General features: G+C 35.9%; 1 protein-coding gene across 3 annotated transcripts in view; it reads left to right on the top strand.

The window, feature by feature from the left end:
• Positions 1–14,890, top strand: part of ADGB (androglobin) — a 146,568-nt gene that overhangs the window by 119,071 nt on the left and 12,607 nt on the right. For 2 of the 3 annotated variants that reach the window (XM_076002881.1, XM_076002882.1), the window contains 3 exons: positions 7,375–7,547; positions 9,480–9,656; positions 11,474–14,149. In XM_076002881.1, coding sequence (XP_075858996.1) covers positions 7,375–7,547; positions 9,480–9,656; positions 11,474–11,587 — 464 coding nt within the window. In that variant the 3' untranslated portion in view covers positions 11,588–14,149. Of the gene's footprint in view, positions 1–7,374; positions 7,548–9,479; positions 9,657–11,473; positions 14,289–14,890 lie in introns of those variants that run through there. The other variant, XM_012752190.2, reaches the window with a different exon arrangement.

The raw sequence follows: 14,890 nt of genomic DNA, 5'->3' as shown, positions 1-14,890 counted from the left end.
AACTCAACATTTAATTTCTATGAGAAATATCACATACAATTTGATTTTTTTTCAAAAATTTCACATCTTTATAACCCATGATAAAAAATAAGGCCTGAAATATGGCTATGTACCACCTAGGATATTTCTGTTATAAATTTTTAGCAATCTCTGGTTAACGTGAGGCAACAGTGCCACCTTTAGTTTATTTCAGGACCCACGTTTTAGTAAAAATTGCTTACTGAGATGGCTCACTTTCAATTAAGAAAACAAAAGACTGGAACATCTTGAGCAAGTAGCACTTAGTGATGTCATGCACCTTCATATATAATTAGTGGTGGTGTGATCTTAAATTCCTTTTGCCAATGTGTTATGCTTTTGTTGCTGGCCTGTGCCTTTGAAGTTCTAATCCATTTACAAAAACAAAAATAAACTTTGTCATTCTCAAAAATAATTGGGTTTCAAATCCCACCCAATTTTATTAGCAAAATTATAACAATATTTCCTTTACTTTATTCCTTCTTTGGTTCAATGAATGAATGCCTGGTATACCCAATTCAAGGTCTTTGAAGAAACTAAACATTTTTAAACATACATATATATATCTTTATATATACTTATGTATAAAAAGACATTTTTCTGTTTATATTTACCAAGTATGATTGTACTTGACAAATATATACTTTGCTCTAATTCTAGTTTAGAAATATGTAAATGTTCAAATCCCAGCCAGATTTGATTCCTGAATATATAAAAAATCTAAGCACTGAATTTTCATCATAAAAACAAAATTGCATTTTTAAATTTTTATAAGTTTTATTATCTACTGAAGATTTCTTTCTACTATATTCTGGATATGAGTAAGGTAATGTAGGAGGAGACCTAAAGGCATAACGTTAAAGGCCTTTTAAATTCATTTTATCAAGATACTCCTGAGCACTTCCTCTCTGCAAGGGGTATATTAGTTTATTCCAATAATCATTTCCTCTAGAGGTCTCCTAATTGCATAAATATATAATATGAAGTCATATTTTAATAATGTTTTAATCAGTAAGATGTATTTTCTTGCATCTTACTGCTACATATGCTCTCAACATGTATAGATTTCTTTTTTTTTTTCACAGTATCCTTTTATCAACTTTATGCTCTCAACATACCAGAGTTTTGTAGAAAAGACTCACAGAGGCTGAGTGACTTTCCCAACTTCATGTGGCTAATTATTTGCCTATCTGCGGTGTGACCCCAGGCTTCCAAACTTTGGATTCAGTGTTTTTGCCATCAGGGAAAGAATTATTTCGAATATTTTTTTAAGAAAACATTGGTTGGACAAGTATAAATTACTGAAAATTTCAAATTAATGACTTTATAATTGTATCAGAGACTGGTATATGAGAAATACAGTTCTTTTTTATTAAGATTATCTTAAATGGACAAATCACAACTGTATATAATTATAAGGTACAATGGGGTGTTTTGATATATGTATATGATGTGAAATGAAAGCTTTATACATTAAACGATCTGATGAGTACATATTATCAGCTTAACATTATACTAGCTGAAATCAGTGATTTAAAATAAGGTATATAATGACATTCTGGTCTTCAAAGAACTTATAATTCAAAGGGGAAAAGGTTACCCTAAATTATGCCATTAAAGAATAGGGAAATTCTTTTATTCTCCATATTAATAACATAAGGAAAGAGGATGACACACACTGCTGTGTGCTTGACACTTTAGTAGGTGCTTTGTGTATGTAAACTTGAGTATTATAATATGCTAATTTAAGTAGAATCAAATACACCTAAATGCATGACTCAAAAACTGAGAACTGTGGGTAGGAAGAAAAGAAAGCTGCAGAATACCTCATAGCTGCTTGAGATTCAATTTCAGCTAACATTTGTTAACCATATGAAAAACCCAGAATGTGTGATACTAGGTATGAGCCCATTTTAAATGCTCTATATTGATTATTTGAAGCCCTGTGGGTATGGTACTAGTACCTCCATTATACAAAGGAGGAAATTTAGGCTCAAAGCATGTAATAAACCTACCTAAGCTAACCTATCCAGTGGCTGGTCCAGGATTTACCTCCAAGTCATTTGATGACTTGACCAAAGGATTTTCCCAAGACAGCACTTCTCAGCAGCTGGCATTATTGGCAGAAGGGCAAGTTCCCTCCTTGTAAAAGGGTGGTGCTCGTAGTTTCTTTACAGTCTTGCAGGGTGATGTCCCCCCAACCCCACAATTTGAAAAGTAGCCAATAGCTGGGCACCAAGTAATAAGATCTGGGTTCTTTACAATTACTATTTTACTTTGCTAATGGGGTGACTTAACAAGACTCCAATTTTGAAAGAAACTGACAGGTCCTTTGAATTTGTATTTGGTTTATTTTTTGCATTCTTTAAAAAAAATATTTGTATATATTCATAGGGTACAAGTGCAATTTTGCTATGAACTTGTATTTGAATGCTAATTCAACTCGTATCCATTGAGGTACCTGAGTAAATAATATAACCCCTCTGAATCTGCCCTGCTAGGAAGCTTTGAGAATTAAAAAAGAAAGAAACCTAGTAAGGATTCAACAAATATTATTTGCCCTCTGTGCCACTTTGATACTTAGTTGTTAGAAAGAATTAACCCTTTGCACTCCCGCTTGCTTTTTTCTCATTATCCACTCGACATTATCCACGCTTGACATCCGAGTGCAAAGGGTTAATAGAACATAAGACAAATGTCCTTCATGTTGGCAAAAGGTAAACACAGTCTCCTAAAAATAAACCAGTGGTTCTCAAAGTACGGTCCTAGGACTAGCAGCCTCATCACCATCTCTGAACTTGAGAAAAGTTTAAATTTGGGGGCCTCACCACAGACCTTCCAAATCAGAAACTTTAAAGGTGGTGCTTAGAAATCTGTTTTATAACAAGCCCTTCAAATGATTCTGATACAGGTTAAAGTTTTAGAATGTTTCTTGTGAAGGTACCTTCAGCTTCTTTGAATTCTAAGTCATCGTTTTTCTTCCCTTCAGCCCATTACTTTTCAGTACTTATTTCTAACAAAAGAGAAAAATGCATAGATTTCTTAAATCAGTGTTCCTCAAAATACAATCCGTAGGCCAGTTGTATCAGAATCACTTAAGGTAATTTTTAAAATTATAGATTCCTGGGCCCCACACCAAACTACAGAGTTGGAATCTCTGAAGAGTAAACGTAAAGATATGCATTTCATAGGCTCTCTGGATGAATTGCCCATTCATCGAAATTGTGAATTGTTCTGTTACAATAAGCACAGCATTACCAGTAACTGAGTTGTGTGACAATCAATACAGGATTACTGGTAACAGAGTTGTTTAACATCACAATGTGAAAATTAGTTCTTCTATCCCAGGTTAGATAAAAAGTTAGATAGAGGTTGTTTAATCCAGTGCTGGCCAGAAATATGACTCTAAAATACAATTAATCCCACACTCTATTGGCATTGAGATCTCTGGGACCCACGTTTTATTTGAACAACATGGCATTGGTGGCCAGTGAGGCTGGCCAAAGCCCAGTTACCTCATATTTGGCTTAGGAAGAATAGCTGTTATTGCAACATCTCTGTGAGAACAGGAAGGCCTGAGGAGACTACAGAGGAAGAGGCCCTAAACCACATGGATCCACATAGGTTTCCATTTCTGTGCAGGCAGTGTTTTTGCATCCCCAGAGTTTTTGGCTGACAAAGGATATCAAAGAATATAAGGAAAAAAATGTGCCTACTGTGGCCTTTCCCACTTTCTATTCTGGGTTTCTGATAAAACGTGATTTTACTCTGTGGTTTTCTATAAAAACTTGTACTTTCATTTCTTCTTTCTTCTTTTCTTGATCCCATTTCTAAGGTTCATCATCATCTAACTTTAGGCCTCACTCTTCCTCTCATTTAGATAAACTTATTCTCTTTCTATGGGCTCGTTTTTCTCACTTTTCTACTCACAAGTTAAATCAGTCTTGTCTTATTCATTACATACAAAAGTTGAACTGCCTAACATGGAATCTCACCTTCCCCTTTGTAATTTCATGCACTTACAACAACGTGTCTAGGTCATTTTGAGAGACACAGGCTATGTGAATTCTCTGTTCTCCCACAACCCTTCTCCAGCCAAACACATAGGTCCTCAGGAAGTTCAGATAAGAAAATAAACCCAGGAGAACATCAGTGGAAATGGTGGCATAAGGATTTTAAAAGTGGCTTCTCCATAAAAGCAGAGAAAAACCTGCCAAAAATTATCACAGTTAACTTATTCAGGACTCTGGAAATTTTAAAAAGCTTACAGCAACTGGGGAGTGTTTATTCAAGAAAAATGGATGAATATCTCTAAGAACAGGAAACTTTATGACATTTCAACTTGTCCTAGTCCTATCTCCTGCTTCTCAGCTCAGCTGTAGCTTTAAAAAATAACAGCCCAGGCCAGGCGCTGTGGCTCACGCCTGTAATCCTAGCTCTTGGGAGGCCGAGGCGGGCGGATTGCTCAAGGTCAGGAGTTCAAAACCAGCCTGAGCAAGAGCGAGACCCCATCTCTACTATAAATAGAAAGAAATTAATTGGCCAACTGATATATATAAAAAATTAGCCGGGCATGGTGGCGCATGCCTGTAGTCCCAGCTACTCGGGAGGCTGAGGCAGAAGGATCACTCAAGCCCAGGAGTTTGAGGTTGCTGTGAGCTAGGCTGACGCCACGGCACTCACTCTAGCCTGGACAACAAAGCGAGACTCTGTCTCAAAAAAAAAAAAAAAAAAAAAAAAAAAAAAAAAAAAATAACAGCCCATAATCCTGCTACAGACTGGCAGACACCAGAAAAAGTAAAAAAGGAGCTAGATTTATTTAAAAACTTTATTCCCAAAGACTTATTATTATTTGACATGTCTGGTGATTTCCTGGAAGACTGCACTTACAAAATTGACTCAAAGCTAACTTACTATGAAAAGCTTTCTCCACAGGATAAGAGATAGTTTGATCAAGATTACCCAGTCTGAGGGTAAAGAATGAAGAAAAAGGAACAGATCCTGAGAGACTTGTGGGACACTATCACACATACCAGCATAAACATAATGGGAACTCCAGAAGGAAAGGAGAAAAAGAAAGTGTCAGAAAGACTATTTGAAGAAACAATGGCTAAAAATGTCCCAAATTTGATCAAAAATATTAATTTTTACATTCAAGAAGCTAAGAGATTCAGAACTAGACACATCATAATAAAACTGTCCAAAGACAAAGGCAAAGAATTTTGAAAAGCAACAAGAAAGAAGTGGCTCATCATATACAAGGGATATTAGATAAGATTAACAGCAGATTTTTAAATCAAAATCTATGAATATCAGAAACCAATGTGAAGACATATTCAAAGAACTGGAGATAAATTGTCAAGCAAGAATTTTATACCCAGAAAAAACTATACTTCAATAATAAAGGATTATTAAGGAGAAATCAAGATGTTCCCAGAAAAACAAACAAAAAAATGAAAATATTTGTCACTAAAATGTCTGCCCTACAAGAACTTCCTATTAGAGGAAGTTGCTCAGGCTGAAATAAAGGGACACTAGGCAGTAACTTGAATCTACATGAAGAAATATCATGCACCAGTAAAAGTAATCACATAGATAAATATGAAAAACAGTATAAATGTGGAAGTTTTTTGCTTGTAACTTTTTGTATCTTCCTATCTTATTTAAAAAAATCATAAACCAATAATTATAAGTCTGTGTTGATGGGCACAACATGTTTAAATATGAAATTTGTGAAATAACAGCATAAAGGGGGACAGAACTAAAAATAAACTACTTTTTCATGTACCATTAAAATGAAATTGCTATCAATTCAAACAAGATGGCTATAAATTAATATTTTAATTATAATCTGATCTCACAAGTGCATAAAAAACAAACAAAAAAGGGAATTAAATTGATACAGTAATAAATATTTATTTAACACAAAAGGAGGTAGTAAGATAAATATAGAAAAAAAAGGATATAAGACCTATAAGAAAAGAAATAGGGAAATGACAGACATAAAATCCTACCTTATTAGTAACTATTTTAAAGATGAATTAAATAAACTTTATTAAAAGACAGAGAATGGCTAAATGCACAAAAACATGATTCAATTATATGTTTCCTGTAAGAGAGCACTTCAGTTTTAAGCACACAAATAGTTTAAAAGCAAAAAGGTGGGAAAAGCAATACCGTGAAAACAGTCACCAAAAGAGACCTGAAGGTGCTATACTAATACCAGATAAAATAGACTTTAGGATGAAAAAATTAGCATAGATAAAATGATACTTTATGATGGTAAAAAAGTAATTCATCAACAAATATAGCAATTATTAACATATATGAACCTGATGCCAGAGTTCAAAATATATAAAGCAAAAACTAACACAATTGAATGAAGAAATAGATAATTCAACAATAATAGTTGGGAACTTTAATATGCCAGTTTGAATAATGGGTAGATAAACTAAGCAAAAAATTAGTAAGGAAATAGAAGACTTGAAGAACACTGTAAACCAATTTGACCTAACAGATACCTATAGAATACTCCATTCAACAACAGCAGAATATATATTCTTTTCAAGTGCACTTTGAACATTCTGCAGGATAGACCATATAGAAATCAATAAAACAAGTCTAAATAAATTTAAAAGAATGGAAATTATACAAATATGTTCTCTGATCACAATTGAGGGAAACTAGAAGTCAATAAGAAATAAATTTGGGAATTTTACAAATATGTGAAAATTAAACAACATATTCTTAACCAATGAATCAAGGAAGAAATCCATGCAAGAGAAATTAATAAATACTTACATATTAATAAAAAAGAAATAAAACAGAGGATGCTGTAAAAGCAGTGCTAAGAGGGAAATTTATAGCTATAAAGATTATATTTAAAAAGAAAAAAACTCAAACCAATAACTTAACCTTCTACCTTAAGACACAGAAAACTAGAACAAGAAAACTATGCTCAAAGCAAGCAGAAGGAAGGGAATAATAATGATTAGAGCAGAGATAAATGAGTTTAATATTGTATTGGCAGTACTAGCCAGGGAAATTATGCAAGAAATGAAATAAAAGACATCCAGATAGGAAACAAATTATTAATAGCTAGTGGTGATGACTGCATAACCTTATGAATATACCAAAGCCCACTGATTTATCCACTTCAGTGGTGCATTTATGGTATATAAATTATATCTCAATGTTATAAAAAGGAGTCAAACAGACCTTTATAGAAGATGTTTGCTTAAAAACACAAAATTCTTAGATTAACCATTTTTCCCTGACTTGCTTCCTTTGTCTTTATGTGAAATAGTTTTATTGTTATATCGTGACTCACGGGTTTCCATTTTCATGTCTCTCTAGCTCATATTGAGAAACATGAGGAATTAGTTACCTTGGGAAGCCCAGATTCCCATACAATTAGTGAGGGCCAAAAATCTTCGGCAACTTCCAAGACAACAAGAAAAGGCAAAGAAAAGTCTTCTGAGAAGGAAAAGACAGCCAAAGAAAAACAAGCACCTCGCTTTGAGCCTCAGGTGGGTGTGGTATTTTTTAAAAATTGAGTCACTTAATGAATTTAGGTCCATTGCTTAATTGCCTAACTCTCTTGAGGACAAAACTGAAAAATTCTATCTCCCTGATTCCAGCAACCATCCAAATACCTTGAGAACATTTGGTGGATATCTTCCCAGGCTTCCTTTTCCAGTTCAGTTTTGAAAAGCATTCAATGAACTTTTAGTATATAGAATACTTTTATTGGGACTTGGGCCTCTAAGATTAATATGATCTAGTCCCTACTCTAAAAGAATTCACAGTCTAATGGAGGAGACTAAAGATAAACAAAGAGTTTTAATGTTAGATGTCACAGATAAAGTGGTAGAAAGCATAGGTTCTAATCCAGCCTCTCCCATGGCTGGTGTAGTTATTAATCCACAGTGACTGTTAAAGAGCAAGAAGTGTATCTCCCGGGTTTCCGGCAGGATTAACTAAGTAAGATGTTGATATTACTGGTAAAATAGGCAATGAAGGAAAATTATTAATAGCCAATAAGGAGAAGTGATGATGATTCAGTTATTCCAGATTCCAGAAGGGTCCACTTGCATTTGAAAGATTTTATTTCCCAGCTGAAGTCTACCCTTGGAAGTGAAGTAAATCAGCATAACTCAACCCATATATTCCTACAAGACATGTGGCCCTCCTGTAGTATCTTCGCAGTGCTCCCTTCCCTCATCAAAACTGGATCAATTTATCAGAACGGTTTCTGATAAACTCATTTGTCAAGCAATTTAAAAATGATAAAAGCTAATACAATGTGTTTTAAAAGGAAGAAATAAAAACCAAATCTCCAATTGTGAGATTTGGTCCTTACCAGAAGATTAGGGGGATATTGCAATTCGGTCCTTACAAGAATGTTAAGGGAAGGCTGTAGGACGTAAGGTGTTTTTGGTAACACTGAAACCAAAGTGCACGTGAAAACTTTATTCAGGGGCTGTACCAATTCCCCCTTCCCCAGCCGCATTATTTGACATAGATAATGGACACAGTCTCAGCCTTATGTAAAGTGATGTGTAACCACATCAGTTTCAAGCCTCTCTTCCTATCCAGTTGCCACCAATAATCCCCACCTATGCAGAAATTGTCAAGCCCTATATCAATGTGTTTCCAGTCTATGGTCCACTCAAGTGACCCTAGGAGACATCAAAATGTTGTTAGCTTTCATAACGGATATATAGCAAGTATGTGCAGACCTGGAAATGATCAGTCGTCCTTCTATCATTTTTGTGGCAAGGATATATAAGTGGGCATAAGTATAATTTAAAACCAAAAAAATCAAACTAAAAAAATTTAGAACAAAAAAACTGTTTTTTGTTCTAAATTATACTTATGTACAATTTGTATACAATGAAATGCACAAATTTTAATTGTATAATTCAATGAGTTTGACAGATATATTCACCATGTAATTCACGTCCTTATCAAGATAAGGACACTTGTGGATCACTTCCACAAGCTCAGAAATACCCTCAAACTTCCCTTCAATCACCCCCCCACCCCATCTAAGCACTGATCTTTCAGTCACTATAAATTATTTTTGCGTGTTGTGGGATTTCATATAAATGAATCATACAAGATGTACTCTTTTGTGCTCAGCTTCATTCAGTATAATGTCTTTCCGTGGTGTATATTAGTAGTTTATCACTTTTAATGTTAATTAGTACCCAATTATATGAATATACTACAATTTGTTTATCCATCCCTCAGTTGATAGGCATTTATGTGTTTTCCTTTTTGTGTTATTATGAATAAGACTGCAATGAACATTCTTGTTCAAGTATTTTGTGAATATAAGTTTTAATTTCTCTTGGGTAAAATACCTAACTGTGAAATTATGAATCATAAGGTAAAATCTAGACCCTTATGAAAGGAGGAAAACCTCCTACCCACAGGCTTTTAATTTATTTTATCAGGCATCCACTGTGCATGCTCAGCCAGAAGATCCAAATAAACCCTACTGGATTTTGAGGTTGGTCACTGAACACAGTGAATCGGAATTATTTGAAGTGAAAAAAGATACAGAACGAGCAGATGAAATCCGAGCCATGAAGCAAGCCTGGGAGACAACTGAGCCAGGAAGAGCAATCAAGGTCACCTGGCTTTGAAAAGCTGTCATTTTTTTTTTTTTTTTTTTTACTTTTCATCCATAGGAAAGGTCTGAAAAAAAGAGTCATGCTGGTCAAACTACAGTCTTTCTTTTAGAAATGGTATCTGGAATTTTATCAGACATTGATTAACCAGATATTAAGATGTTAAGATATTAACATTGTGAAATGTTACCCTCTTGATAATCAAAGCAGAGTACACACGATGGTGCCACTTACAGACCCAAACTATGACTTACTTCATTTGTTTACATAGCCCTGCCTGTATCCACGTCTGCCCTTAACAGTCCCGTGCAAGAAAGAAAGTATAAAAATGTTTCCATTCTGAATATTATTCAATCCTAAGAAATGACTGTGAGCTAGCACCGTTTATGCTATCCTGGATTAAGTTTAAGCCCATTATCCAAAGTGAGGTGACACAAGACATGGAAAATGGGCCCCACATCTACTCACCATCAAATTGGTACTGACTGATTAAAACTATGGTTTTCAAATGGTGACAATGCTCACCAGGGATTGGGGGGACCCAATCTTAGGGATGTGACGAGCATTTTGGAGGGGAAGGGCATAACTCTAACCCTTCTTAGGGAGAGGCAAAGATATACAATGTAACCAAAATGTTAAAAAAAAAAAACCAAATAAACAAAAAAGGAAAAAGAAAACTTTTTATCGGATGGTGGGCAGGCGGGAGGGGGGAGGAGGAAACGGGTGTATGCTTACATAATGTGTGTGGGCACACCACCTGGGGATTGGACACATCGTGGGGAGGGAGGGGGGCAGGGGCAATATTTGTAACCCTAACAATATTTGTACCTCCATAATATGATGAAATAAAAGGAAAAAAAATCATATTCCTAAAGATATTGCAAATTAAATCATATTTTAGGTTTGCCAAACTCTGTTGAATATTTGAAGTTGTCTTAGAATGAATTTTCTTCAGAAGTAAAAACTCCCTTATAAATAATCATCACCAAATATAGTTGGTAAATTTAAAATGCCCTAGTTCAATGAGTTTAGACTATGGCAGATGAATTTTGACTTAGTTGAATTATAGATATATAGATAATTTAGCTAACATTTCCTGTCATACGTAGTTAATAAATGGGGCAGGTTCATATTCTTTTATTTTTATTTTTTATTTCAGCGTATTACAGGGGTACAAACATCTTGGTTACAAGTAATGACTTTGCCTCTCTCCAAGCCAAGGTGTGCCCTTCTCTTCTACAGTGTGCACCACATCCACAAGAGCGTTATTGCCCCTAGTGTGATGTTGTGACTTCAACATATAAGAGAAGACAATCAGTTTAATTGATTAAAGTCAAATGGTAAAATTAAAAAAAAAAAATGTTTCCATTCTGCTTTCCCATGCTTTCAACAGCCTTAGATAGCTAGAATGCACGCTGCCCCCTTGTGGAACATGCACACCTCGTGTCTCGCCACTGTATTTGCTAGTGTCCTCTCCGTGGTGAAACCTGTTACTTCTTCCATAAGTGCTTCATGTTTCAACTCAGAGGCACTGGAGCAGAGGAAAAAGATTCAGGTGCAACTGACTCTAAGATAACACGCCCAGCTTGTTTGTTTTAGGACTGCTGCTTCATTCATTCTCAAATACAACTGTGACAAAATTATGGATGGTTCAGAATTTGAGTTTATTTGACAATGAAGAAGAGCTGGCCTGGCTCAAACCGCCCCACTCAATTCACATGTCCCTGGTTGGAGATTGAGTACCGTTAATACAGTCGCCGCCTGTACGGGCTGCTGATGTTCAAGAGCTGAAAAGGCTGCTCCTGTTTGCTCTCTAGGCTGCGCAGGCTCGTTTGCATTACCTCTGCCGGTTCATCCAGAAGCCGAGCGACGCCGACAGCGCGCCGCCTGTGGCTGAGAGCCAGACCAAACCCGCCGAGGAAGGTCAGTGAATCCCGCCCCAGCTGCCGCAGAGCACAGGGCTGTTACTTGCACCTCTTAAAAATCAGTCAGTGAGTCATGCTTGGTAAAAAGGAAACATTTCAGAATCTCTTTTCTTCAGGGTTGTAAAAAGTCGCGCAATTTCAGATAACTGTGTGAACAGCACTCCAGTTATCAAGTCACTTTCACTCATTTTCTCATTTAGTCCTACATTTCCTCCCCCTCAACACACAGACAGGTAAATATGAAACCAGAGATAAGAGTGCAACCCAGTTGGAAGGTAGCAGTGTGGAACTTGAAGGCAGGCCTACTACTATAATACTGTCGCCTTTCTAATAACAAAATAACATGAAGAATTATAAGAATAAAACTAACTTAGTTTATTAAGTGATTGCCTTGGGCCAGGCACTATGCTTTATATTATTTATTTATTTTAATGCTTACGTCAATCCATTGAGGTATATAATATTATTTCCAATAAGGACAGTGGCATAAAGAGTGTCAGTAATTTTTTAAGTTCACAAGATACCCAGAGACAGAGCCAGCCTGAGACAGGGCCCTCTCGGACCCTAGCATCTTCTAACAGCCCTTGACTGTTCCATCTTTCTCAACACTGGTCTGTCCACAGAGGCTGAGCACATCCACATCCCAAATCGTGCTTCTCCATTTTTATATCTTCAGGAATGTAATGTAATTCAATAATTGTTACACAAATAATGTCTCTTAACTTTTCATAGGAACAGTGTGAACAGCAAGCATCACCCTAATCCTACGATCCTGGGATGGGCACTGTGCCAAGCATTTCATGTTCATTATCTCACTTTAACCTGTAGCAACTCTGAAGCAGATGTTACTATTCCCATTTCACAGATAAAGGGATGGAAGTTCAGAGGGTCACCTTTTTCTTCCTAAGTCATTCATCTAGAAAGTGAAAGATTCGGGATTTGATATATTTCTAACTCTTAAAGTACTCACTCCTCTAATAGAGTGTAATATAATGTTACAAAAAAAGAAAAAGGTGAATAAGATTAAGTTTTTATCTTTTTGCTATAGAGTTTATTTTTTTAATTTGTATTAACATAGATGTAAAGAAAATTATACTGGACACATTAAAAATGACCAAAAAACTTTATTAAAGGCTACTGAAACAGGGAAGAGAGATTGAACTCAACTCAGAATAGAATAGCAAGTGGGGATTTATAGCCAATAAGGCCAGGAAAGGTAGTGGATGGGAAATTACCAAGAGGAACTGGATTGGGTATCAATAGTGGGTGGACTCTGGGTAAATTGACTTAACAGGATTCTTTGCTAAAATGGAGTGAGCAGGCCAAGGACAGGGCCTAGTGAAGGACTTAGGGGGGGCCTGACTTTGGGCTGTAACATACACACAGTAACAGCACAAATCTTAACTGTACAGCTCAATTAACTTTTGCATATGTACACACTCAGTAGCCACTGTTCAGATCAAGATATAAAACACCACGTCCCTCAAGTCCTCCACCTTTTCCTCCCAGTCCCTTCCTCCCTCAAGGTAACCACTAGTCTAACATCTGTCACCATCAGTTAATTTTTGCCTATTCTTGAACTTCATCAGTTTAGACTCATATGTACTTTATAGGTCTCACTATTTGGTTTTTCTATTTCTTCCTGTGTCAGCAATAGTAAACTGTGTTTTACAAGAAATTTATGTATTTTCTCTAAGTCCAACTTCCTGGAGTAAATTTTATCTTTACCTCTTTTTTTTTTTCTCAGTCTTGCTCTAGGGAGTGCATTAATTTTAATAATGTTTTTAAAGAAAAAACTTTCGACTACTGAATGTCTTTTATTTCGATATTTCTTCATATTCTTAAGCACTACCTTATCTACTGCCTTTCATTCAATGCAGATTATAACATGAATTTGATTACCTGCAATTGATAAGTAGGGAAAAAATGTATAATGTGGAAGTCATGGTAGGTTTTACACAGTTTTTCCTGGACCTAGGAATCTGGAATGATGGGAATAGAATATAGGGTTAAGGAAAAACCTCCCAACTTTACAACTTTACAAGCAAGAGCTCTTTTCAGCCCTATTTTAGTATAATTTTGAACAAGTGCCTGCACACAGGGCTCCCTCTCCGGGAAGGATACCCCATTCCTGCACAAGCCCGGTTGTCAGCACAGGGCCAGTTGCCCTTCTTCCAGGGCCAATGTTAATGGCAGCTCCAATAGTTCAAAGATATCATTTCCTTTTCTATTGTCTCAGCTCCTAAAAGCCTCTTGTTTTAATGTGAAGTTTTAATCCTGAAGCGGCTACCAGATGCACTGCCCACCTGGGCCAACTACCATCCTTTGAGGCACCAATTGTTGTTTTTCTGTGCTCTGGTAAGAAGTTGCAAAGCTTTTGAGTCATCTGCTCCAAATCTATGCTCCTATGAGCAAGCCCTGTTACTTGTTGCATGTGATTTCATAGAATGCATGCTTTCTCAGTAATGCACATGTCATGTTGTAGTAGAAACGCCTGCAAGTGCTGTAAAAGAGCCAGAGGTAAAGAATTCTGTGGGTTCAGAGAGGAAAGAGATGACAGGGAATGTGGTGTGGAAGAGGTGGCAGATGACCAAGGGCTTGAGGTATCTGGCAAAATCCCTGAGCAGTGACAGTGATGGAGCATCCTCATCAGGGAAGGAAGAGCGGAAGGAAGAAAGCAAGCAGAGTGCGCATAAGGAAAATATAAGTAAGTATTGCTCCTGTTGGTAAGATAAATATGTATTTTCAAATAAACACTCTGGAAAAGATTTTTGCTTAAGCATATATTATGGCTAGGACTATAAAAGTAGAAAAATATGTGCTTTAGATTCATAGGTCTTCATTTTACTTAACAGAGTTGGTAATTTGCTCAAGGACCTGATTACTAAATACTTAACTGCATGATAAAAGTGAGGAAAAAAAAAAACAAATTGGCAGGTATATTTTTCCATTTGTAGGTTTTCTTGGTGTACAGATGTTAAAAATGTCAGCCATCACATGTACAATTGTCATTAACATAGATCCTTTTTGATTTGCCTGTGGTATGCTGCATGATAGATTTTCTTTATAACAAATCTTAAGGATTTAGTGTCTAAAATGTTGAAAAAGAGCAATTTTCAGTGGTTAACAAGCCAGACTGACTTGATTTATTTCTGTATGGATTCATATTTGTTCACTAAAGTAAAACTAAATCTTTGATGGAAGGGAAATGCCTTTACATACTCCATGAGGAAGAATTATCCCTAAGCAACTCTTGGACTCTTTCTGTCCCAAAAGGGACTAAGTGTCTTCCCTGATTGATACATTTGG

The sequence above is a fragment of the Microcebus murinus genome, chromosome 5, assembly GCF_040939455.1.
Source record: "Microcebus murinus isolate Inina chromosome 5, M.murinus_Inina_mat1.0, whole genome shotgun sequence".
Lineage (NCBI taxonomy): Eukaryota > Metazoa > Chordata > Mammalia > Primates > Cheirogaleidae > Microcebus > Microcebus murinus.
The sequence above is the reverse complement of the archived record's forward strand: the minus strand, read 5'-3'. Positions and strand labels throughout refer to the sequence as shown.